The sequence below is a fragment of the Natator depressus genome, chromosome 9 (genome assembly GCF_965152275.1).
Source record: "Natator depressus isolate rNatDep1 chromosome 9, rNatDep2.hap1, whole genome shotgun sequence".
NCBI lineage: Eukaryota > Metazoa > Chordata > Testudines > Cheloniidae > Natator > Natator depressus.
In genome coordinates this window covers 83932248-83951765 of record NC_134242.1, presented here as the reverse complement: position 1 = coordinate 83951765, position 19518 = coordinate 83932248, and the positions used below count along the sequence as shown (strand labels likewise).

The 19518-nt window shown below is 42.0% G+C and overlaps 1 protein-coding gene across 2 annotated transcripts in view; it reads left to right on the top strand.

The window, feature by feature from the left end:
• Window positions 1–19518, top strand: part of COL4A5 (collagen type IV alpha 5 chain) — a 147857-nt gene that overhangs the window by 57109 nt on the left and 71230 nt on the right. Inside the window, exons 1-3 of one of the 2 annotated variants that reach the window (XM_074962488.1) lie at window positions 10405–10520; window positions 16634–16723; window positions 18798–18842. In XM_074962488.1, coding sequence (XP_074818589.1) covers window positions 10431–10520; window positions 16634–16723; window positions 18798–18842 — 225 coding nt within the window. In that variant the 5' untranslated portion in view covers window positions 10405–10430. Of the gene's footprint in view, window positions 1–10404; window positions 10521–16633; window positions 16724–18797; window positions 18843–19518 lie in introns of those variants that run through there. The other variant, XM_074962487.1, reaches the window with a different exon arrangement.

Sequence of the window (19518 nt, the reverse complement as noted above, 5' to 3'; positions counted from 1 at the left end):
CTATTATGGTCACTATTACTGAGAAGTTCAGCTATAGTCCTTTCAGACCAGATCCTGTCCACCACTGAGGACTAAATCAAGAATTTCATCTCCCCTTGTGAGTTCCAGGACTAAGCTGCTCCAAGTCGTAGTCCTTAATGGTTTGTCGCCATTTTTATCTCTGCATCTTATCCTGCGTGCATATACCCAGTCAACCTGGAGATAGTCGAAATCCCCCGTTGTTCTTGAGTTTTCTGGCAGTTGTAGTAGTAGTATCCTCTTGAGCACGTCACAGCCCCCTCTCCGGCCAGGTGGCTGGTAGTATATTGCTATTGCTGTACTTTCATGGTTCACAGATGGAATTTTTGTCCATTGTCTATGGTACAGTTTGTCATTTGAGATTTTTACTGTATTTGAGACTCTGCTTTCTTTTACATACAATAGAACCTCAGGATTATGAACGCCAGAGTTACGAAGTGACCAGTCAACCTCACACCTCATTTGGAACCAGAAGTACGCAATCAGGCAGCAGCAGAGATGAAGGGGGGGGGAAAAAAAGCAAATACAGTACTATGTTAAACCTAAACCCCTAAAAATAAAGGGAAAGCAACATTTTCCTTCTGCATAGTAAAGTTTCAGTGTTGTATTAAGTCAATGTTCAGTTGTAGTAAACTTTTGAAAGAACAACCATAATGTTTTGTTCAGTTACAAACATTTCAGAGTTAAACAACCTCCATTCCCAAGGTGTTTGTAACTCTGAGATTCTACTGTATAGTGCCATTCCTCAACAGTACAACCTACTCTGTCATTGCTATATACTTTGTACTTCTCTAAATGTAACCCGTTGGGGGGGCGGGAGGCACAGGGAAGCAGTACACACATTTTTCCTTACCCCACATGCTGGAGATGCATTTTCCCCCTTTTAATTAGCTATGCATAGGTGGAAAGGGAACGTTGCTCAGAGAGAGAAAAGGAATTGTTGGTCAAATTGCCAACATGATCCTCACTGTATAGTGAATTTCTTGCCATTTTTAAATAGGGACCTTGTATCTTGAAGAAACTTTGTTCCTTAGACATACTTGTAAATTGGCTTTGTCAATTCAGTACCATTTGAGTCGCAAACCCTTCCCGCAAATTCAACAAAGCACTTGCTGATGTTACCTGGGTGGGTGGCTGGCTGATCATGTGGTTTCCAGCTGCTACATTTAAAGTAATTTTATTGAGGCAGCAACCTGAGGGTGACTCTTTGGGGTATAACCCAGACCAGTAAGGGGTTGTCACCATCTGTCCTGTAACTCTGGATGCCTTCAGTGCTGTGCTGCTGTGGCTCACAAGTTTTGACACACACACGTATGTCACACCCTGGCTTCCACAGCCTAGTTACTTTTTGCAGGGTGACCCCAACATTCCCCCAGTTCTGAATGTCCCCCAAACCCTCTGCCCTGCAGTGTCCAGCTCTCTGCTGTAACACTCACAGAAGTTTTAAATTCATTGCTCTTTTAAGAGAGACAATACATTACAGCTCATTAATTTAACTGGAGTTTGAACAAACACTTATATTTCAGCCAGAGAACTGAAATGGTTCAGAGTAAAAGTGCAACAAACTTATTTAACAAAAAACATAGGATTAAGTGATACCAGATACAAGGCAGAAAGAAAAAAAGGGTTACAAGCAAACAAAAGTAAAAATACACATCTAAAACTTAATTTCAGCAAGTTATAATCTTTTTCCTTAGCAGATTTCTCTCCTAAATTCAGTTCAGTCTTCAACCCCCCTTGCTGAAGGACCCAACAGTCTGATTTCAAGAGCCCTGGCCCCTTTGAATCCATCAGGTGATGGATTCCAAAATGGCTTTCTGTTTCTGCTTATATCTGCCAAAGTTTATTGACCCTGTTAAGAGGCAGGAAAACTTCCTGCTGTTCTTCCCTTCTTATTGATTTCCCATCCCCCTGCTGATTCAGAAGTAAATGGGGCTTCCACTGTTTTGATTTCATAATGCTTAATTTATATTGGAGGAAGGTTGATAGTTCCCTTCCCTCCTGCCTGGGGAAAACCTGTTTCTCCCTGGGTTTGGTCACAGACGTTAAAGCATAATATCAGTGAGTATTCATAATTACTCGTGTAGCATAAATGCACACATTTCACTATATTAATCCCCAGTGTCACAGGCTTTCATAAATTCAGTTACTTGATACTCTTATTATATTGTTCATTTCAATTGCTTATTATTTGAGTGTCAGACCCCTGTCTTCACAGTCCAGTAAACCTTTGATATATATTTGAAAAGTAAGCCCAGACAAAGTATGGTATCTACATCCCAGCAAGATGTAGGAAGCCCTATCTTCCCAAAGTTCATTGACTCTCTGCTTCAGGAGGCCAGAAGGCTCCTTGAGGGTGCAGTCTCCATCCCCTAGCAGGATTAAGTATTCATTTTTCAATAGCTTTGTTTACTTGCATGTAAATGTACTTTTCTTTGTATTTAGTCATGCCTTTACATTGATTCCATTTGCTTGAATGTGTCTCCACGCTCCTTCTGAAAGAGGCATGGCTTAGATACTGCCTGACAGATATATTTTAAGAACACATTTACAGCATGTATCTACAAAGTCCTTTTCTGGGTTTACCATACATCCATCACACAACGATTTTCGGGACCAGCATGTTACCAGTTTGTATATACCTTGCATGACACTTTGTAGATAGTGATTGACAACAGCATATTAGATGTAGTGACCTTGACCGCCTGACAAGAGTTGCTGACCGAATAGTGAACTCCCAATGGACCTTTGTCGTGCTGGGTCATTAGTGTCAGGTTCCTAAACAGAGGAAGCTTCTTTAAAAGTTACTGAGTATCTACTGTTTCCCTTGAATTCACTGGGATTTGGGTGCTCAGCACTTGTGAAAATCAGCCCACTTCTTTTAAGTTTAGGAGCCTAATTTTAGGCCATTAAATACTTTCCATGTAAGCAGCTGTTGCAGTTACCTCAGGGAACATTTGTGACTGTGAATGGGAAAGAAGGTTGTCTCTGTCTGTGAACACCTCCTATACACAATCTTGTTGTTGCTGCTGCTGCTATGTAGACTAGGTCAAAGATTGCTCCCTGTTATTGCAGGGGTCACAAGTCAGAAAGTTACTTTGTTCTGCCCAAACTTCTAACCACTTTCAACAGGGATCTAGAGAGGAATTGATAGCATTTTAAGATCAGACCATTCAATTCTGGCATATCCACAAGTTTCAAAGATTGCATAGCTTTGAGACTTCCTTTGAAACAAGGATGACTTCAGTCGTGAACATGACCTGAAATAACTTCAAATACTTGTTTGTCGGTATCACAAGGTTCTGTGTCAGCACATTACAACATACTGAAGTAATTTAATAAGACTTCAAAGATATCTGATGTTAACAATTGTCCAGGATGCCACACCTTGAATCCAGGTGGCTCCAGCAAATGAAATTCCTTGGCAAGTGTGCCTGCCATCGCTTAGCTCATGATATCTTAATTGTAAGCCTTAGGAATAACATTCCATATTGGCAACCAGAGTTCTTCAGGTTACTGTCAGTAGCTAGAACTTGGATCTAGCATTCTAGCTGACAGACTTACGGCCCATAGGGACCATTATGTAGGAGGTCAGACTAAGTGATCATAACACAGCCATAGAACTAATTCTTTAATCTGATGATGCAAGTCTAAAACTCACATAGATTCCATAATACAACCATAACAGATGTGGTTTTAGACAATCCATCCCCAATCCTATTCTGATTGACTGACTAGCACCTTCCTGGAAAAGTCACAGCATGGGCTAACTGAAAGAATGTGTGACTTTAGCTTGGTCAGTATGTGGAGGACTGCATGCACCCACCAGCAGTCACTGAATCTTGCTTACACTGTCAAAGCTATACCTTTCTCCTGATGATCCACATTTCCTGCCTTCCTAGGTTTGAGTCACTTTGCGCTACTGATACATTGAATAGCCAGCAACCCTCTGGTGCTTTCCATTGTAACAATGAGGTCCATCCTTTTAAAAATATTCTAATTTAGTTTTTCTTTTGGAAACTACTTTTTTCTGGTTCTCTTGATACTCATTCCCCAGAGTGCTCCAAACTGGATGCAATTATATAGGAGAGAACTTGAGAGAGTAGCTAGGGAGGGACACCATCTCGTCCAGCCACCGTCAAATGCAGACTGATCTATTGGTATCACCCTCAGCTCCCACCTTGAAGGAAACAGAACTTTCCTTCGCTTTATGCAGCACCGCTGATTTCAAAACTTCAGACACACCATCGCCTATTCCTCCTTTCCAGATCAAATAGGCTGCCTCCTGCTGTCTAACACCCCTCCCCACTCTTCCACATGACTCCTCCTAGCATCCAGGCTTCCTCTGCTTTCCCCTTTCTCTCTCTTCCCCCAGGCTAAATTTCACTTGGAATCCACCTAACTGGGGCTAGGATGGGAGCCTCTGCTTCTGTTGACTCCTAAACAAACAAGGGGGACTTGAGCACAGGCGAATAGTAAAGCTCTGAAGGCACTTCTGGCGGAAGCAGTGGCTACACTATGACTTAGGTGCTGTGGTTCATTAGTAATAGCGTGGCTTGGGATCATGCAGGTACCTGGGTCTGATGGAACAGGACCAGGCTCTGCTTACAGTAGTTTTAAATTGCTATTTTAATATAAGCCATGCCCCAGGGAGCACTGGTTGGCTGTTGGTGAACTTCTCAGGTGCCAGAGTTTTTAAGACCAGAAGGGACCACTAGATGGTCTTGGCATTTGGCCTCAACCCACACAGCACACCCAACTTCAGTGTCAGGAGGTGAATGCACCAGGCTGTAGCTTCTTGGCTAACTGGCACGTTAATAGCACACTCACCAATACCACTGCTATTATTTTTCAATGTCTGCAAATATTCACTATGGGGTTGGGGGAGTAAGAGTGCATTTGCAGAATTCTTGTGCTCATGGATGTTACATGCTAGTAAAATTGGTGAGAACTAGCTGTTCCATGAGAAATCTGTACCCCTGTCCCCACACATCCCTGCATCCCATTCCTAGCCTTCAAGCTGCCAGCATCTATGTGTGAGACACCAGCATCTTACCTCTGGCCAAAACAACCAGACTGTCCAAGGTGCAGCACAGAAGTAACCGAAATACTTCATCTTAAGCTGCTCCAATGTAAAGTTGTGGCAGGCAGCAGGTAAGGCAAATTGTCATTTGGCATCTCTCCTCTGGAGACCATGTCTTCTTTCCGTAAATACCAATCAACCCTGCAATTGATAGGCAGAATACTTTGCCCGCATAGAGAGCTATCAATTTCAAGATCAAGGCCCAAATGTTTAACTAGCTTTGTTTACTGTCCACATTTATGGCACCATGGGATGACATTAAAAAACATTCCCCCACGTGCTCTTGAGATATTTTTTTCCCCTTGTCCTAGCGAAGTCTCTAAAGCTAGGAGGCCAGCCAAATTTGCTGTGAACTGTATCAGCATGAAATGTTAGTGTGTGTGCAGTACCACATCATTAATGCATGGAAGTTCTCAATGGACTTCAGTGGAGACAGACCCCAGATCCATAACCTTCCAGATGCTTTTCTGGATTTTTCGTAAGTTTCTGCCCCATGCTAAATCTGGATCTTCTAAGTATCCAGTAAAACAAGTCTGTTAATATTTAAAATACTTTGCCACAATTCTACAGATTTACTCTTGATTCCTAACTGGAAGAGGAATTTTTCATTTGATATGGTGAAATTGATGCATGTGGTGGCCTGCAGACAAGCATCACCTACAACTTAATGAGTTTCAGGAGCTGAACACCTTTCAGGATTAAGTCCTTTAATGCTACTTATGTAGTTAGTGCTCATGAACAAGTTTTTGTTTTGGACTTACTTTTATTAGCTGAGTATCTTACCTGTGTCCGTTGTACTGTGTCTGAGTTATATTGTCTCATTTAGAAAGAAGTGGGCTGTAGCCCCCGAAAGCGTAGGCTGAAATAAATTTGTTCATCTCTAAGGTGCCACAAGTACTCCTGTTCTTTTTGCAGATACAGACTAACATGGCTGCTACTCTGAAACCTGTCATTTAGAAGATGGTTTGTCTTTCTCCAGTTCCTATAGCTTTAGCATACCAACAGTTCTCACTCAGTACAGTATCTTTCCTGGGAAAGCCCTTGTAAAATGCAGGCAATAGTAGCATCACTGAAAGTGACAGGTTTCAGAGAAGCAGCCGTGTTAGTCTGTATTTGCAAAAAGAAAAGGAGTACTTGTGGCACCTTAGAGACAAACAAATTTATTTGAGCATAAGCTTTCATGAGCTACAGCTCACTTCATCGGATGCATTCAGTGGAAAATACAGTGGGGAGATTTATATACATAGAGAACATGAAACAATGGGTGTTACCATACACACTGTAACAAGAGTGATCACTTTAAGGTGAGCTATTACCAGCAGGAGAGCGGGGGGGGGGGGGGGAGAAACCTTTTGTAGTGATAATCAAGGTGGGCCATTTCCAGCAGTTGACAAGAACTGAGCAAAGTGGGGGGGAGGGGGATAAACATGGGGAAATAGTTTTACTTTGTGTAATGACCCATCCATTCCCAGTCTCTATTCAAGCCTAAGTTAATTGTATCCAGTTTGCAAATTAATTCCAGTTCAGCAGTCTCTCATTGGAGTCTGTTTTTGAAGCTTTTTTGTTGAAGAATTGCAACTTTTAGGTCTGTAATCGAGTGACCAAAGAGATTGAAGTGCTCTCCAACTGTTTTTTGAATGTTATAATTCTTGATGTCTGATTTGTGTCCATTTATTCTTTTACGTAGAGACTGTCCAGTTTGACCAATGTACGTGGCAGAGGGGCATTGCTGGCACATGATGGCATATATCACATTGGTAGATGTGCAGGTGAACGAGCCTCTGATAGTGTGGCTGAGGTGATTAGGCCTTATGATGGTAAAACTTTCCGTTTGTGCCATGCTATCAGACTTTGTGGCAAATCTAAAGATCCCTCGGTCTCTCCCCACACATTACTAATTTTGGATGACAGATGAGATTGGTGAAAGAATTACAGCTGCATATGATTCAGAACAGTTGTGTCTGCCCTGGAAGTGCCCACAGTACAAAAAGGTGTGCTATGATTCAACAGTTCACGCCTTTCATGGCAGGTTTAAGACATGTTAGGAGTGAACCACACCCTTGTGGTCTGGGGAAAATATTACTTTTTGTCTAGGACTTAAATACAGAAACTCTGTTGCTATATTTGCCTAATAAGTCCCATAAGTCAAATAGTGTGGGGATGGGAAAGAAATAAAAATCAGAATTGATCTTTTCTGTGCAGAGTATATCCAGAAAGTTGGCTTCTCTAGTACAGCTGGCATTTTTAGTAAATAGGGGTGTTCTGACATACATACATATATTTTTAGTGTGCTGATAGAGTTAAGACAGTCTCTTAACTGCTGTCTGATGCACACTAGCTGAGTTAGAGGACCCTTACCTGCATATTTCTTTGCAACATTTTAAAGTGTTTTTTAACCCTTGAATCCATCAGAAAAACAGAGTTCTAAATAGCAACATCATGTTCCCTATTTCTTCCCTGTCTGTGATTCCCACAAAACTGTGGGAAACATGCAGACCTTTTTTCATGGCAACCAGCATTATGGCCTCTTTTTTTCTATATTTGCTTTGCTAAGTTTCAGTGTCTCCTAGTGGTCTCTATTCACTTACTTACTGCTGCAGCTGTCCACAATACGATATTCCTGTGTCCACTTCATATGCTTTACTCTAAATGCTTTAATAGACTATACTAACTGTCTAGTGCCCTGACCCAGGATAAGTCATTAACACTGGATTATGACTCCTTTTTGCAGGATCAAACAAACTGATGAGAGACCACTTCAAAGTAGTAAGGATACAGAAAATCACAGGAGAAAATAAATTGCTTTTTGTTTTTACTGTTCCCTCCTGCTCCAGTAAGAAATATTCCAAATTATTTGGAATAACCTGAAAAATGCTTGGAAAGACTTTAACAAGCTTTATATCGAAGCTACCTTTTGGGTTCTGACCTGTTGGGATGATTCCAGAGAGACTCATACAAGCCAGTAGTTTATACCATCTCTGCTATGAAACTGACCTAAGGACTTTACACGTGTGTGTGTGTGTGTGTTGATCTTTTGACCATTTTTTTAACTTTCCTCTTTCTTTTTCCTTAATTTATTATTAAACCTTTAGTCTTAGTTACATAAGGATTGGCATCAGCACTATTATTGGGTAAATCTGAGACTCATGTTGACCTGGGCATAAGTATCCAGTTCTTATGGGATTGGTGAACCTCACATATTGTGAATCAGGTTTTCAATAACCCTTTACTAGATTAGACTTAGCTGTCTCGAGGGGACCCAAGGGCTGGAATGCGTAAAGGGGATTGTATTTGGCTTCTTGTTAACTGGTGTATTACAGAAGCTGTTTTTGTTACTGGCTTGGTGAATCTAATTCTAGAATAAACTACCCGTTTGGGAATTGTCTGCCCTATTCCTTGCAGTCTGCCCTGAGTGTAGCCTTCTTAGTACGGCCCGTCCAGGCACCCCGGTCACAGAAGGGATGTATGGTATGTAGTTACTATGGTCTAGGGAGCATAGTAACTTCAGTTATCTCAAACACTGTAGCTAACCCCAAAGTTAACCAATTCAGTATCTCTCTGCTGACAAACACTCACTGAAACCAATCCTTTTCACAAAGGGTGTTTTTGATGTAGTGAAGATAAAGCCAAACTCCTTAATGCTTATGGATAGGTTCTCAAACACTTCTGACTGCAATCTAACTAAAATGGCTTTGGGGGCCAGGTTTACAGACCTACTGAGATGCTTTTGTAAGCTTCATAGGCACCTAAGTCAAGGGGGGAGAGGCACCTAAACTGTTTCGGTGATTTGGTAAATCCCACTAAGCACATTATACCTTTTGAAAAGCTGCCCTTGGTCTCTAGGGTGATGTATGTACCATGCTATCTAATAGAGCCAAGTAACATATTTGGATGAAAGGCAAGGTAAATGCTAATATAAAGGACGGAAGGGGGAGTCCAATGGCAATGAGCCGTCTTTCAAGTCTCACCTTCAGTAATGGCTATCGTGGGCACGCTACGGCCCCCGGGCCACATCCAGCCCCCGGGACCATCCTGCCCGGCCCCTGAGCTCCTGGCCCGGGAGGCTTGCCCCCGGCCCTTCCCCACTGTCCCCCCTCTCCTGCAGTCAGGCCTCCACGCGCTCATGCAGGGCAGAGCGGCAGAGAGTCTGGCTCCGGCCTGGCGGCACAGCAGTCAGACATGCTTCTCTGAGCAGCATGGTAAGGAGGGCGGAGCCAGAGGAAAGGGGCGGTCAGGGGACAGGGGGCGGTTGGATGGCGGGGGGTCATCAGGGGACAGGGAACAGAGGGTGGTTAAATACGGCAGAGGTTCTGGGGCGGGGGCAGGGGATGGGAAACGGGGGGATGGGGTCCTGGGGGGCGGTGGTCAGGGGACAAAGAGCGGGGGGGAGTTGGATGGGTGGAGTGTTTTGAGGGGGGCAGTCAGGGGGTGGGAAGTGGGGAGGGGTTGGATGGGGGAGGGGGGCCAGGCTGTTTGAGGAGGCACAGTCTTCCCTACCCGGCCCTCCATACAGTTTTGCACCCCAATGTGGCCCTTGGGCCAAAAAGTTTGCCCACCCCTGCTATAAGCACTCTATATCAGAGCTTCATACGTTCATATGTAGTCATTACTTCTATATCAAGACACAATAAATACTATACAACACCTGCAGAACCTCAAGCTGACGGGAAGGGTCAGAGGTGCTGCAATAGCATGTGGCTAAATTTATTCATATGTGGGCACATACAGTTCGGCATCTAAATCAAAGTGGCCTGGTTTTCAGAAGTGCTGAGCCTTTGTGTCACCCGTTGCAGTCACTGAACGTTGTGGATGCTCAGGTCACTTTTTGTTTTAGGTGCCTAACTTTAAGGTCTCTTGTTTGAAGAACTTGGCATTTGTGAACATTTATGCTCCTGCCAGTATCTCTTCTACTTTCCATTCAATACAGCAGCACTTTCATTCTGTGATGGTTGACATAGGAGACACAGCCATACATAGAATGTAAGATTCCAAATGTGAGAGTGCCAATGTGTCTATGCTTCTGCTGAGTGGAGTGGGGAAGACAGCAAGGCTTGGGTTTGTATTTGGGCTAATAGGATTAGCTAGCCTTCATTATCCATGTCTTTCAGCATCCTCCCATTTCCACCAGAAAACTTGTCAATTTTCAGAAAGTTCAGCATCCACACCCGGTTTCTCCAGCAAGGAGACCCTTCCTCTGACCCTACCCGCAGTATAGGAACTTTATATAATGGTTCTGTTGTCACAAAAAACAGGGCCCCTTCCCTGCTGACCGGGGCTGTTTCTGTTTACTTTTTCTCTTCCCCAGCCCCCCACCAGCATAAACGGATAGATGGCTTTTCTGACAGAAGTTTTGGGCCAAGATTTCAGAAATGTCTTCCGTTTTGGAGCCCACCAACACTCTTTTGTGCAAGCAAGCCAGGTAGCTGGACATTTGCATTTGCCAAGAAAAAGTTTGTTCCTGCAGATTGGAGGTTTGGGAGCACACAATAGTGCAACCATAAAGTAGGGTGGGCAATTCTGGATGGAAGCTCTTTGAAAATCTGTCCCCTGTATTTATACCTGCTTATATAAAGGTAGCATTTGGCCAAGTGAGTTATCTACCTCTTCCCTTGGCTAGGCACTTGTATCTGTCAAACAGTGATTTTTATGGAGGAAATAACTACTCACGCTGTAATTAGTCTGAAGTAATTCCCTAAGGAAACATCTGTGGTACAATCCTATAACTATTTCCTAGACCAGTGTGTCAAATCATCTGTTCACGGTTGGGGGCAGACTTGCTAGCAGAGTCTGAACAAGAGTTGCTCCGGCAACAGTTTGCCTCCTGCTAGGCCCGCATTTGCTGGGGTGGTACTTTTAAGTGCTCTTTGAAGCATGTTTGTTTCATAATCCAAACACCATAGTTTATTAGAAGCATCTGCATCTATTTGCAGTTCTCCTGTATAACTGTTTAGCTTCCTGTGTCTCTTTCCTTTTCAAATGTCTTGGTCTCCCAATTTAATCTTTGTTTAGAACTGAGACCCTAAAACATGAAGGTGAGCTTCTGGTTCTAAACATAACAGCTATAGGAACATTTGGGCAATACTCCAAAAAAAAAAAAAAATCTAGTTGTGTGGCCTTTTGGCCGTGATGCAAACTTTGCAAAGTATCCATTTACTATCGTCTGCCCTGTATCCGGGTCTGTATCCTATTTGCATGTTTCAAATTAGTGTTTTGTCAGTAGATATACAATTCCAGGCTTTTAGTGCGCACAGTGCTTCTTCTTGCAGGAGTAACCTCCTGTAACCTTAATCCAAATAAGAATAACCCAAATAAGATTAGGAGGCATTGTATGGGCTTTACTAGGAGGTGCTCTTCCTAGCACAGCTCTTGCGTATGAACATATTTACTTAATACATAAAAATCTTTTGCCAGAGCTTGCTCCAGAACTTAGCTGTTGCTAGTGTCTTCCCTGCAGGGCACACCCTCCCCAAATTCTTTGTTTCCACTTTTTTAGAGGCACTCAGACCCTTTTATATCCTGGGTTTGAGTTAATAATACTCATCTCTCTGGCCTTGCATCTAAGGTGAGTCAGCAGAATGGTTCTACATCTTTATGCATAGTGCTGAAGCCTGACACCCTATTTATAAGAACAACAAACTGGAATTAAACTGTCAGGTAGTTTTTGTTAAATCCTAAATAGTAATACTTGTTCCTTTAGGAGTACAACTGTCTGTAAATAAATTCCTAGATAAAAGTCAGTGCCTGGGACTGATCTTATATTTTTTCCAGGAGGGTGCTCCAGCCTGAGGCTGAGGCCTTGCCCCCACTCCTTCCCCCAAGGCCCCTCCCCCGCTCCACCTCTTCCCGCCACCTCCCCCAGACCTCCCACCCACCTGCTGCTCTCTGACCTCCCTAGAGCACCTCCTGCCAGCCACCAAACAGCTAATGGGCCCCAGAGCACCCACGGAGTTGGCACCTGTGGATACAGTGGAATAATGGCCTGAAACAAAAGGGTACATTTAATTTTTAACTACGAGGAAACCATTTTTTAGAAGGAAGGTCAGTTAGATGTGGCAGTTGAAGTACCATCACTAGCAACTTTCATAGTCTGCTAGGTAAAACATATGTACAGTGAAAAGAAATCCCAACCTAGGATGGTCAGGATTAGACTTTCTGGGTCATCTAGCCCTTGACAGTACTTCCAAATTATTTCTGTAACTTCTCTAACCTGATGGAGTAAAGCTGCTGGACCAGTAGCAAAAACCAACAAAAACACCCATCTCAATTTCCTAAGGCCTTCATCAAGGTTTTATCTATGAGGGCTATCGGGCGGTGTGTGCAATAAGAGAACTAGCCAATTAAAAAGGAAAAGCTCTCTAGTTTGTAGTGTAACCTATTCCTAAACAAAATACTTCATTTAACATGAGTTAGGGTTCCGCTTCTCAATTAACTAAACCATAAAAATTTAAGAAATACAAAGTTAAAGATTAAAAGGTTACAAAGTCCAGTACTCAAGTTAGGAAGTGCCAGAAGGACCGTTGCCTGTACAACCTTAATTTGGCCCCCAGTCTGTAGGCCTTTAATTAGATGCAGAAATGACCACCTGTGAAGAGTCTGGGGTAAGTTACTTGCCCAACATCACACAGGAACTCCAGTTGAAGAAGCAGGGATAGAATCTAATTCTCCAGGGCAACGTTCAAACACCTAAGCCATGAGACCATCCTTTTCTCTTCCTGCTGTCCCCAGTTTCATTCACCCTCCAACTTCTGCAACAAATGAAGCAGGATCCCACAGGTGATAGGTTCCTTTACTACACAACCTAAATTCACCCCACAGCAGATCTGTCCTATGCAGTGAATGAGACCGGAGTCCTGTGGCTTTCTAAATTGTGCATACACACAAGGGGGCCAACTTAGGGTTGCAGTGGCAACATTCATTCTGGCATTTTCTAACTTGAGGGCACTTGACTTGGTAACCCTTTAATTCTTAACTTTGTATTTCCTAATATTTTATGCTTTAGTTGGCTGTTTGAGAATGACCTTAACTAATGTTAAATGGAAGTTTTGTTTTTGAATTTCCTTAGTTTTTTCCCCTATTAATAAGTGTACTGTTTAAATAATAAAGCACTTACACACTTGTTGTCATCAGTGTATATTCTTTTTTGCCACTGTTATCTCCATTTTACCTCTAAGCACTGTGTTCATTAATATGTTGGAATTAATTAAATTAAAATTGTATTTTTAAAAAAAACGAGGGCTGTCGATTAATTGCATGACCTCTGGAATGGTGGTTGAAGCATGAACGGACACATGACTCTTTAACGCACCTGGCATGTAAATATCTTGCAACGCCATCTACAATAGTACCATGCGAACACCTGTTCTTGCTTTCAGGTGATAATATAAACAAGAAGCGGGCAGCATTATCTCCTGCAAATGTAAACAAACTTGTTTGTCTGAGCGATTAGCTGAACAAGAAATAGGACTGAGTGGACTTGTAGGCTCTAAAGCTTTACATTTGTTTTGTTTTTGAATGCAGTTTTTTTTTTATATAATTCTACATTTGTAAGTTCAACTTGCCCAAATAAATTGGTTAGTCTCTAAGGTACCACAAGGACTCTTAGTCGTTTTTGCTGATACAGACTAACACATCTACCACGCTGAAACCTTTCATGATCAAGATTGCATTACAGTACTTGTATTAGGTGAATTGAAAAATACTATTTCTTTTGTTTTTTTACAGGGAAAATATTTGATTAAAAAAAACTGAGCACTTTACACTTTATTATGTATTATAATTAAAATCAATATACCGTATTTGAAAATGTAGAAAACATTCAAAAATATTTAAATAAATGGTATACTATTGTTTAGCAGTGCGATTAATCACAATTAATTGTTTTAATCACTTGACAGCCCTAAAATAATCTTTTTATTGAAACTTCTAAATTACAGTTTTTAAATTTTAACAGAAACTGGAATCATTATCTATAACGCCCCACATCTTTTTAAAAAACAAACAAATATTCTGAAAGTCATAACTTCCCAAACTTGTGAGAAACATCTAAACATAATATAGGGAAAAAGGATCTGGAATTTTGTATCTTATTTTCATGTAACCCTTTTTGAGCAAGGTAACATAAGAAGAGATGAACTGCATCTGACCCGTGGACTACCTAGACAAGTACACTGTCTTCTGACAGTGGCCAGTGCCAGATGCTTTGGAGGGAATGAACAGAACAAGGCACTTATCAAGTGGTCCATCCACTGTGGTCCAGTTCCAGCTTCTGGCAGTCAGAGGTTTAGGGACACTTAGCGCCTGGTGTTACATCCCTGCCCATCTTGGCTAATAGTGAGTGATGGACCTATCCTCCATGAACTTACCTAATTCTTTTTAGAACCCAGTTACACTTTTGCCCTTCACAACATCCCATTGCAACAAGTCCCACAGGTTGACTGTGCATTGTATGAAGTATTTCCTTTTGCTTATTTTAAATGTGCTGCCGGTTACCTTCATTGGGTGACCCCTGGTTCTTGTGTTATGTGAGGAGGTAAATAAGACATCCCCTTTTACTTTCTCCACACCACTCATGATTTTATAGCCCTTTACCCATGGGCAGTAGGTCAGAGCAGACTAAGCCTCCCCTGGCCTAGGTTGTGGCCCCCGGCCCCGTGTTCTCCTGGGAAGCCCCTCCCTCCTTCCCCCTTAGTCATCTCTTTTCTAACAAACAATTACCCTTAGAAAAGGAAGTGTAACCTACTTGAGTACAAACATGAAGGAACACAGTAGGAGCTTAACCACCTCCAGTCTGCTCTCATTACAGACCATCCTGGGACCCTTCTTTGCAATAGTGCAATGAGAGTCTGAGGTAAATCAGTTGTCAAAAGCAGTCATTGCCATGATAACCATGGCTCCAGTGACACTCCCCAAAGAGCGATGAGTGGCTGATAATCTTTGATGTCATAATGTTACTGCTCAGGCAGCAGCAAGGGGCAGTAAATTGGTGCTGAGGGAGGAGATGAGGTTTTTCCAGTGTTCCTAAATTTTTTTGAAATTTCCTTTAAATAAATAACATACAAACACTAATGCACATTGGAGAGTATTCCACTTGTGCATTAATTAGTGACTGACCATTCATTCAAATTCCCCAGGCCATGTTGACAAAAAAAGGTCAGATGCTGATCTGCAAATCCTGTAAAAACTGAAAATTGTGATGCAGCTATCAGCATGCTCTTGCTACTGAAACACCAAAATACCCTCTGGAGGCTGGAGCTCTTGCTTGCTCAGGTGTTATGTGTCCCACATTGGTTATCCAAAATTAGTGGACCCTTTTGACTTTACTCTCTCTACCTTAGTTCTGCATTTGTAAAATGAGGGTAATAATAGTCCTTTGCCTCGCCGGGGTGTTGAGAAAATAAATTCATTTAACATTTGTCGAGCAGTCAGTCCATAATGAGGGCCACAGAAATGTCCATGACAAAATTAATTATTCTTTATTCAGCATAGGGTTTGAATAGTGTGCGGTAAATAAGGCCATGGTCAATGCATTGAACAATGAGGCTAAAACAAAATATTGACTAGCTGCTCATTAAGTGATCATTGCCCAACCTGAGCACTGAAGGAGGCAGGGGTCTTGTGGTAAAAATAGTATGTGATTGTGTAATTGAAGACTATCATAATTCATACACACAAAGGAGCTGAATTAAGATTGCACAGGCAACCTTAATTCTGGCATTTCTCAACTTCTGAGTATTTGAGTTTGCAGTCATAATGTTCTTCTAATGTAGGGGTGTATGTAACATATAATTGTTCAAATTTCATAATGATAAAATTGCGTACGAATAAATTTATGCTGGCAAATTCCAGTTTACCTATGGTGGCAGCGTTGGTATCACCCAGGCTCCCTGTCAGAGAGCAGGAGCCCGTTGTGCTAAGTACTGTACAAACACATGAGAAATGATACCTGCCCCCAAGAGCATACAGTCAAAGTATAAGATGAGGCAACAGGTGAATACAACAGACTGAGGAAGCACAAGGTAACAGCGAGATTACGTGCAGCATGATGAGTATGGGTCACAGCACAGCAGCTTCCCTAGTTGAGTTTTTTTATAGGTGTCACAGCAGAAGTGACTTTAAAGGCAGGATTTGGAAAAGGACAGTGGTAGCTTTGTGAATTTTTACAGAAAGCTGCTTCATGCTCTTGGGAAGCCTGGGAGAAAGCCAAAGGTACTTGTTTGAAAAATTTGACAAATGACCAACTGAGACTGGTTTAAATACTAGATAGACAGCACACTTAATCTGTTTAATTGGTATGATTGATACAGAGTCATTGAAATGAGTTGTACACTCTATTGCCTGGAAATCCCATAGTTAAGTAGTTGTGATGTTTATCAAGAAGTCAGATTTGACGCCTTAATGTGCTTTAAATCACTCTAGCTGCTTAACTTCTTTCCAGTTCTCTGTAGCAAGCTGAAGTATTGTATTGTCTGAACTTATCATAAATATCTTGTGCAGTATGTAAAAGTACTTAATTTTCCCTGCTTTCGTTTGTAGGGCGAGAGGGGGTTCCCAGGGTTAGAAGGTCAGCCCGGTTTACCCGGGTTTCCGGGACCAGAGGGACCTCCTGGCCCAAGAGGCATAAAGGTAAGTAACAATGTATCCAAACTCTATATAAATGTTACCTCTGGTGCAGGCAGTGTCTAGATTTCCTGATATACTGACACAAAATGCATTAGTGCCATCTCCAGAGCTCCTGATTCAGAGAGCGTTATTGGGTTAATGTTTCAGTGGTACAGTTCCTGGAAGCCTGTTACATTACTGTCCTGCTGTGGAAGTCTATAACTTAAGGCAATAAACAATAGGGAAAATATTTGTGCTCCTCAGATAAGCATTCTACCCCTCACTCGTACAGGAGTTCTGGAACAATTTGTATAGTGGGGGTGCTGAGAGCCATTGAACCAAACTGTAAACCCTGTATATGATGGAAACCACTTCAAGCTGGGGGATGCTGCAGCACCCCTAGTCCCAGCACCTATGTGCTAATACACACACCAATTCATTAGGTGTGAAAGTGGCCAGACTGACTGCTCTAAGGGAAAGGGGTTAGAGATCAGGCTTAGTGACATGCCGTGTTGCAGCTTTACTCGGCCATGTAACACACATTGTCAAATAACTGAAATCCCCTCTCCCACAGTCCTGTGATTCCATCACTTAGTGAAGTGATGAAGTCATATCTGTTTGCCAGCTGTGTGAATGGTCCCACTTCTACTCTGCCATGAAGTACAATGTTTTCTTACGGTCATTGTTTTGTGGGGAGGCAAGTAAGGGATTAAAACAAGCCCCTTGTGTGACTCCAAAACAATAGTACAACACTGAAGAGAAGAGATGAATGCTCTTTAATTCCTCAATTGCCCACATTTATAACTGTCTGCTCCCGAATAACATTAAAATGTTCTAATTCTGACTGTATAGTGTTGAAATACCTCCAACTCTGCTTTTTATTTTACATACATAAATAGATACATTATCTAATTTTGTCATCTTTATCCATAATCTGGCTCTTCATTCTGTAAACACATACGTTATACAAAACAGTCACATTTCAGAAACCACGGGAAAGAAGTTATTGCTTTTCATCACATAGAGGAGGGACTCAAGAAGTGGAAACAGTAAACAGAAAATTAAAAAAGCAAAAATGTTATAGATGAATCACATATAGCAAGGGATGGCAAGGAAGGAAAGAGCAAATGGGGAATAAAAGAGATCAGATGTTTTGGTTAGAAAATATAAGTATATTTATACTCTCTTTAATGCACTTCTTTGGCAGATGTCCTATTGCAGGGGTGGCCAACCTGAGCCTGAGAAGGAGCCAGAATTTACCAACGTACATTTCCAAAGAGCCATATAATATGTCAGCAGCCCCCCCATCAGCAACCCCCACCCTCCCAGAGCCTCCCACCCACCGGCAGCCCCACCAATCAGTGCCTCCCCCGGCACCTCCCAATCAGCTGTTCCATGGCATGCAGGAGACTCTGGGGGGAAAGGGGGAGGAGCGAGGGCACAGCTGGCTATGAGGAGGGGGCACGAAGGGGTGGAGTGGAGGCAGGGCCTGTGGCAGAGCCAGGGGTTGAGTAGAGAGCGCTCCCCGGCACATTGGAAAGTTGGCACCTGTAGCTCCATCCCCAGAGTCGGTGCCTATACAAGGAGCCACATATTAACTTCTGAAGAGCCACTTGTGGCTCCGGAGTCACAGGTTGGCCACCCCTGTCCTATTGCATAGCTCTGAATTCCTGTAACACTCTGAATGTAAATGAAAGAAAAACAGGAGAATGAAATTTGCAAGCAATCTACTATTATCTTTTACCCACTAGAGCACAGTATAGCACATATGCTAAAGTATAGCAAGCTGAAGGAAATTAGTAATATGCAGGCAGATATAAAACTATCTGAACAGAAACTGTTAACTATAAGTCCTTGGTTACTAAGTACACAAAATGCTTTTCAATCCCAACTCAACAGTAAATCCTAAAGAAAGAGGTTTGAAAACCTCATTCTTTCAGATGGTAATAAATAATAGAACTTCTAACAACACTACATGATACTGACAGGATGTACCAGGCACCTTTTGTCTTAAATATTTTGACTTTTTATTCAAGCTTTTGGTTTACTTTTAGTATGCATAATATTATCAATTTTACCTTTTCCATGTTCTTTACAGGGTGATGATGGCCTTCCAGGGCCTACTGGACCCAAAGGAATCAGAGTAAGTGACACCGCAAGTCAGGGTATAGTACATAACATACATGAATTACTTTGATCTGGAGATGTGGGTTACAAAAAGCTAGATGAGTAAAAAATATAGAGTTGAATCAAAAGAGAAATGTATTCTTCCCAAGGGGATTTCTTGTCATACTTTTAATAAATTTAGCAATAAAGGCTTATTCAGTCCATCCTGCTATACAGGACTCAAACTAGCTTCATAGGTCAAAATCCAGCCCCTCTGTTGACTTTACTATGAAAGAGAGAGACTTTTATTCTGCTACATAAGTAGATTCCTGGTTTGTCTGTGAATCCTTCAGCTTTTATTCCTGTCTGCTGTACTTTATGGGCAGATCCTCCACTCGTGGAAATCATGTAGTTTCATTGGCTTCAGTGGAGACACATCAATTTTCAACATCTGAGGACTTAGTCCTTAATGTGTATAGTGTATATACCCATTAATGTGTCTGCAATTGCTGTCTTTTCTCTTGTGGTTTTGTTTCATGTTTTTTCTGAAACAAATTTAATAAAACATTAACCCAGTACTTTAAATTCCCCCCCAGTATGTTGTAAAGTACGGTACATGCATGTGGCTATTTTTCACCGAGGAGTGGTTCTGGTGTTTCCATAGTCCTTTACTTATAGAAACATCAATAGGCTATAAATAATGGGAATTCTTT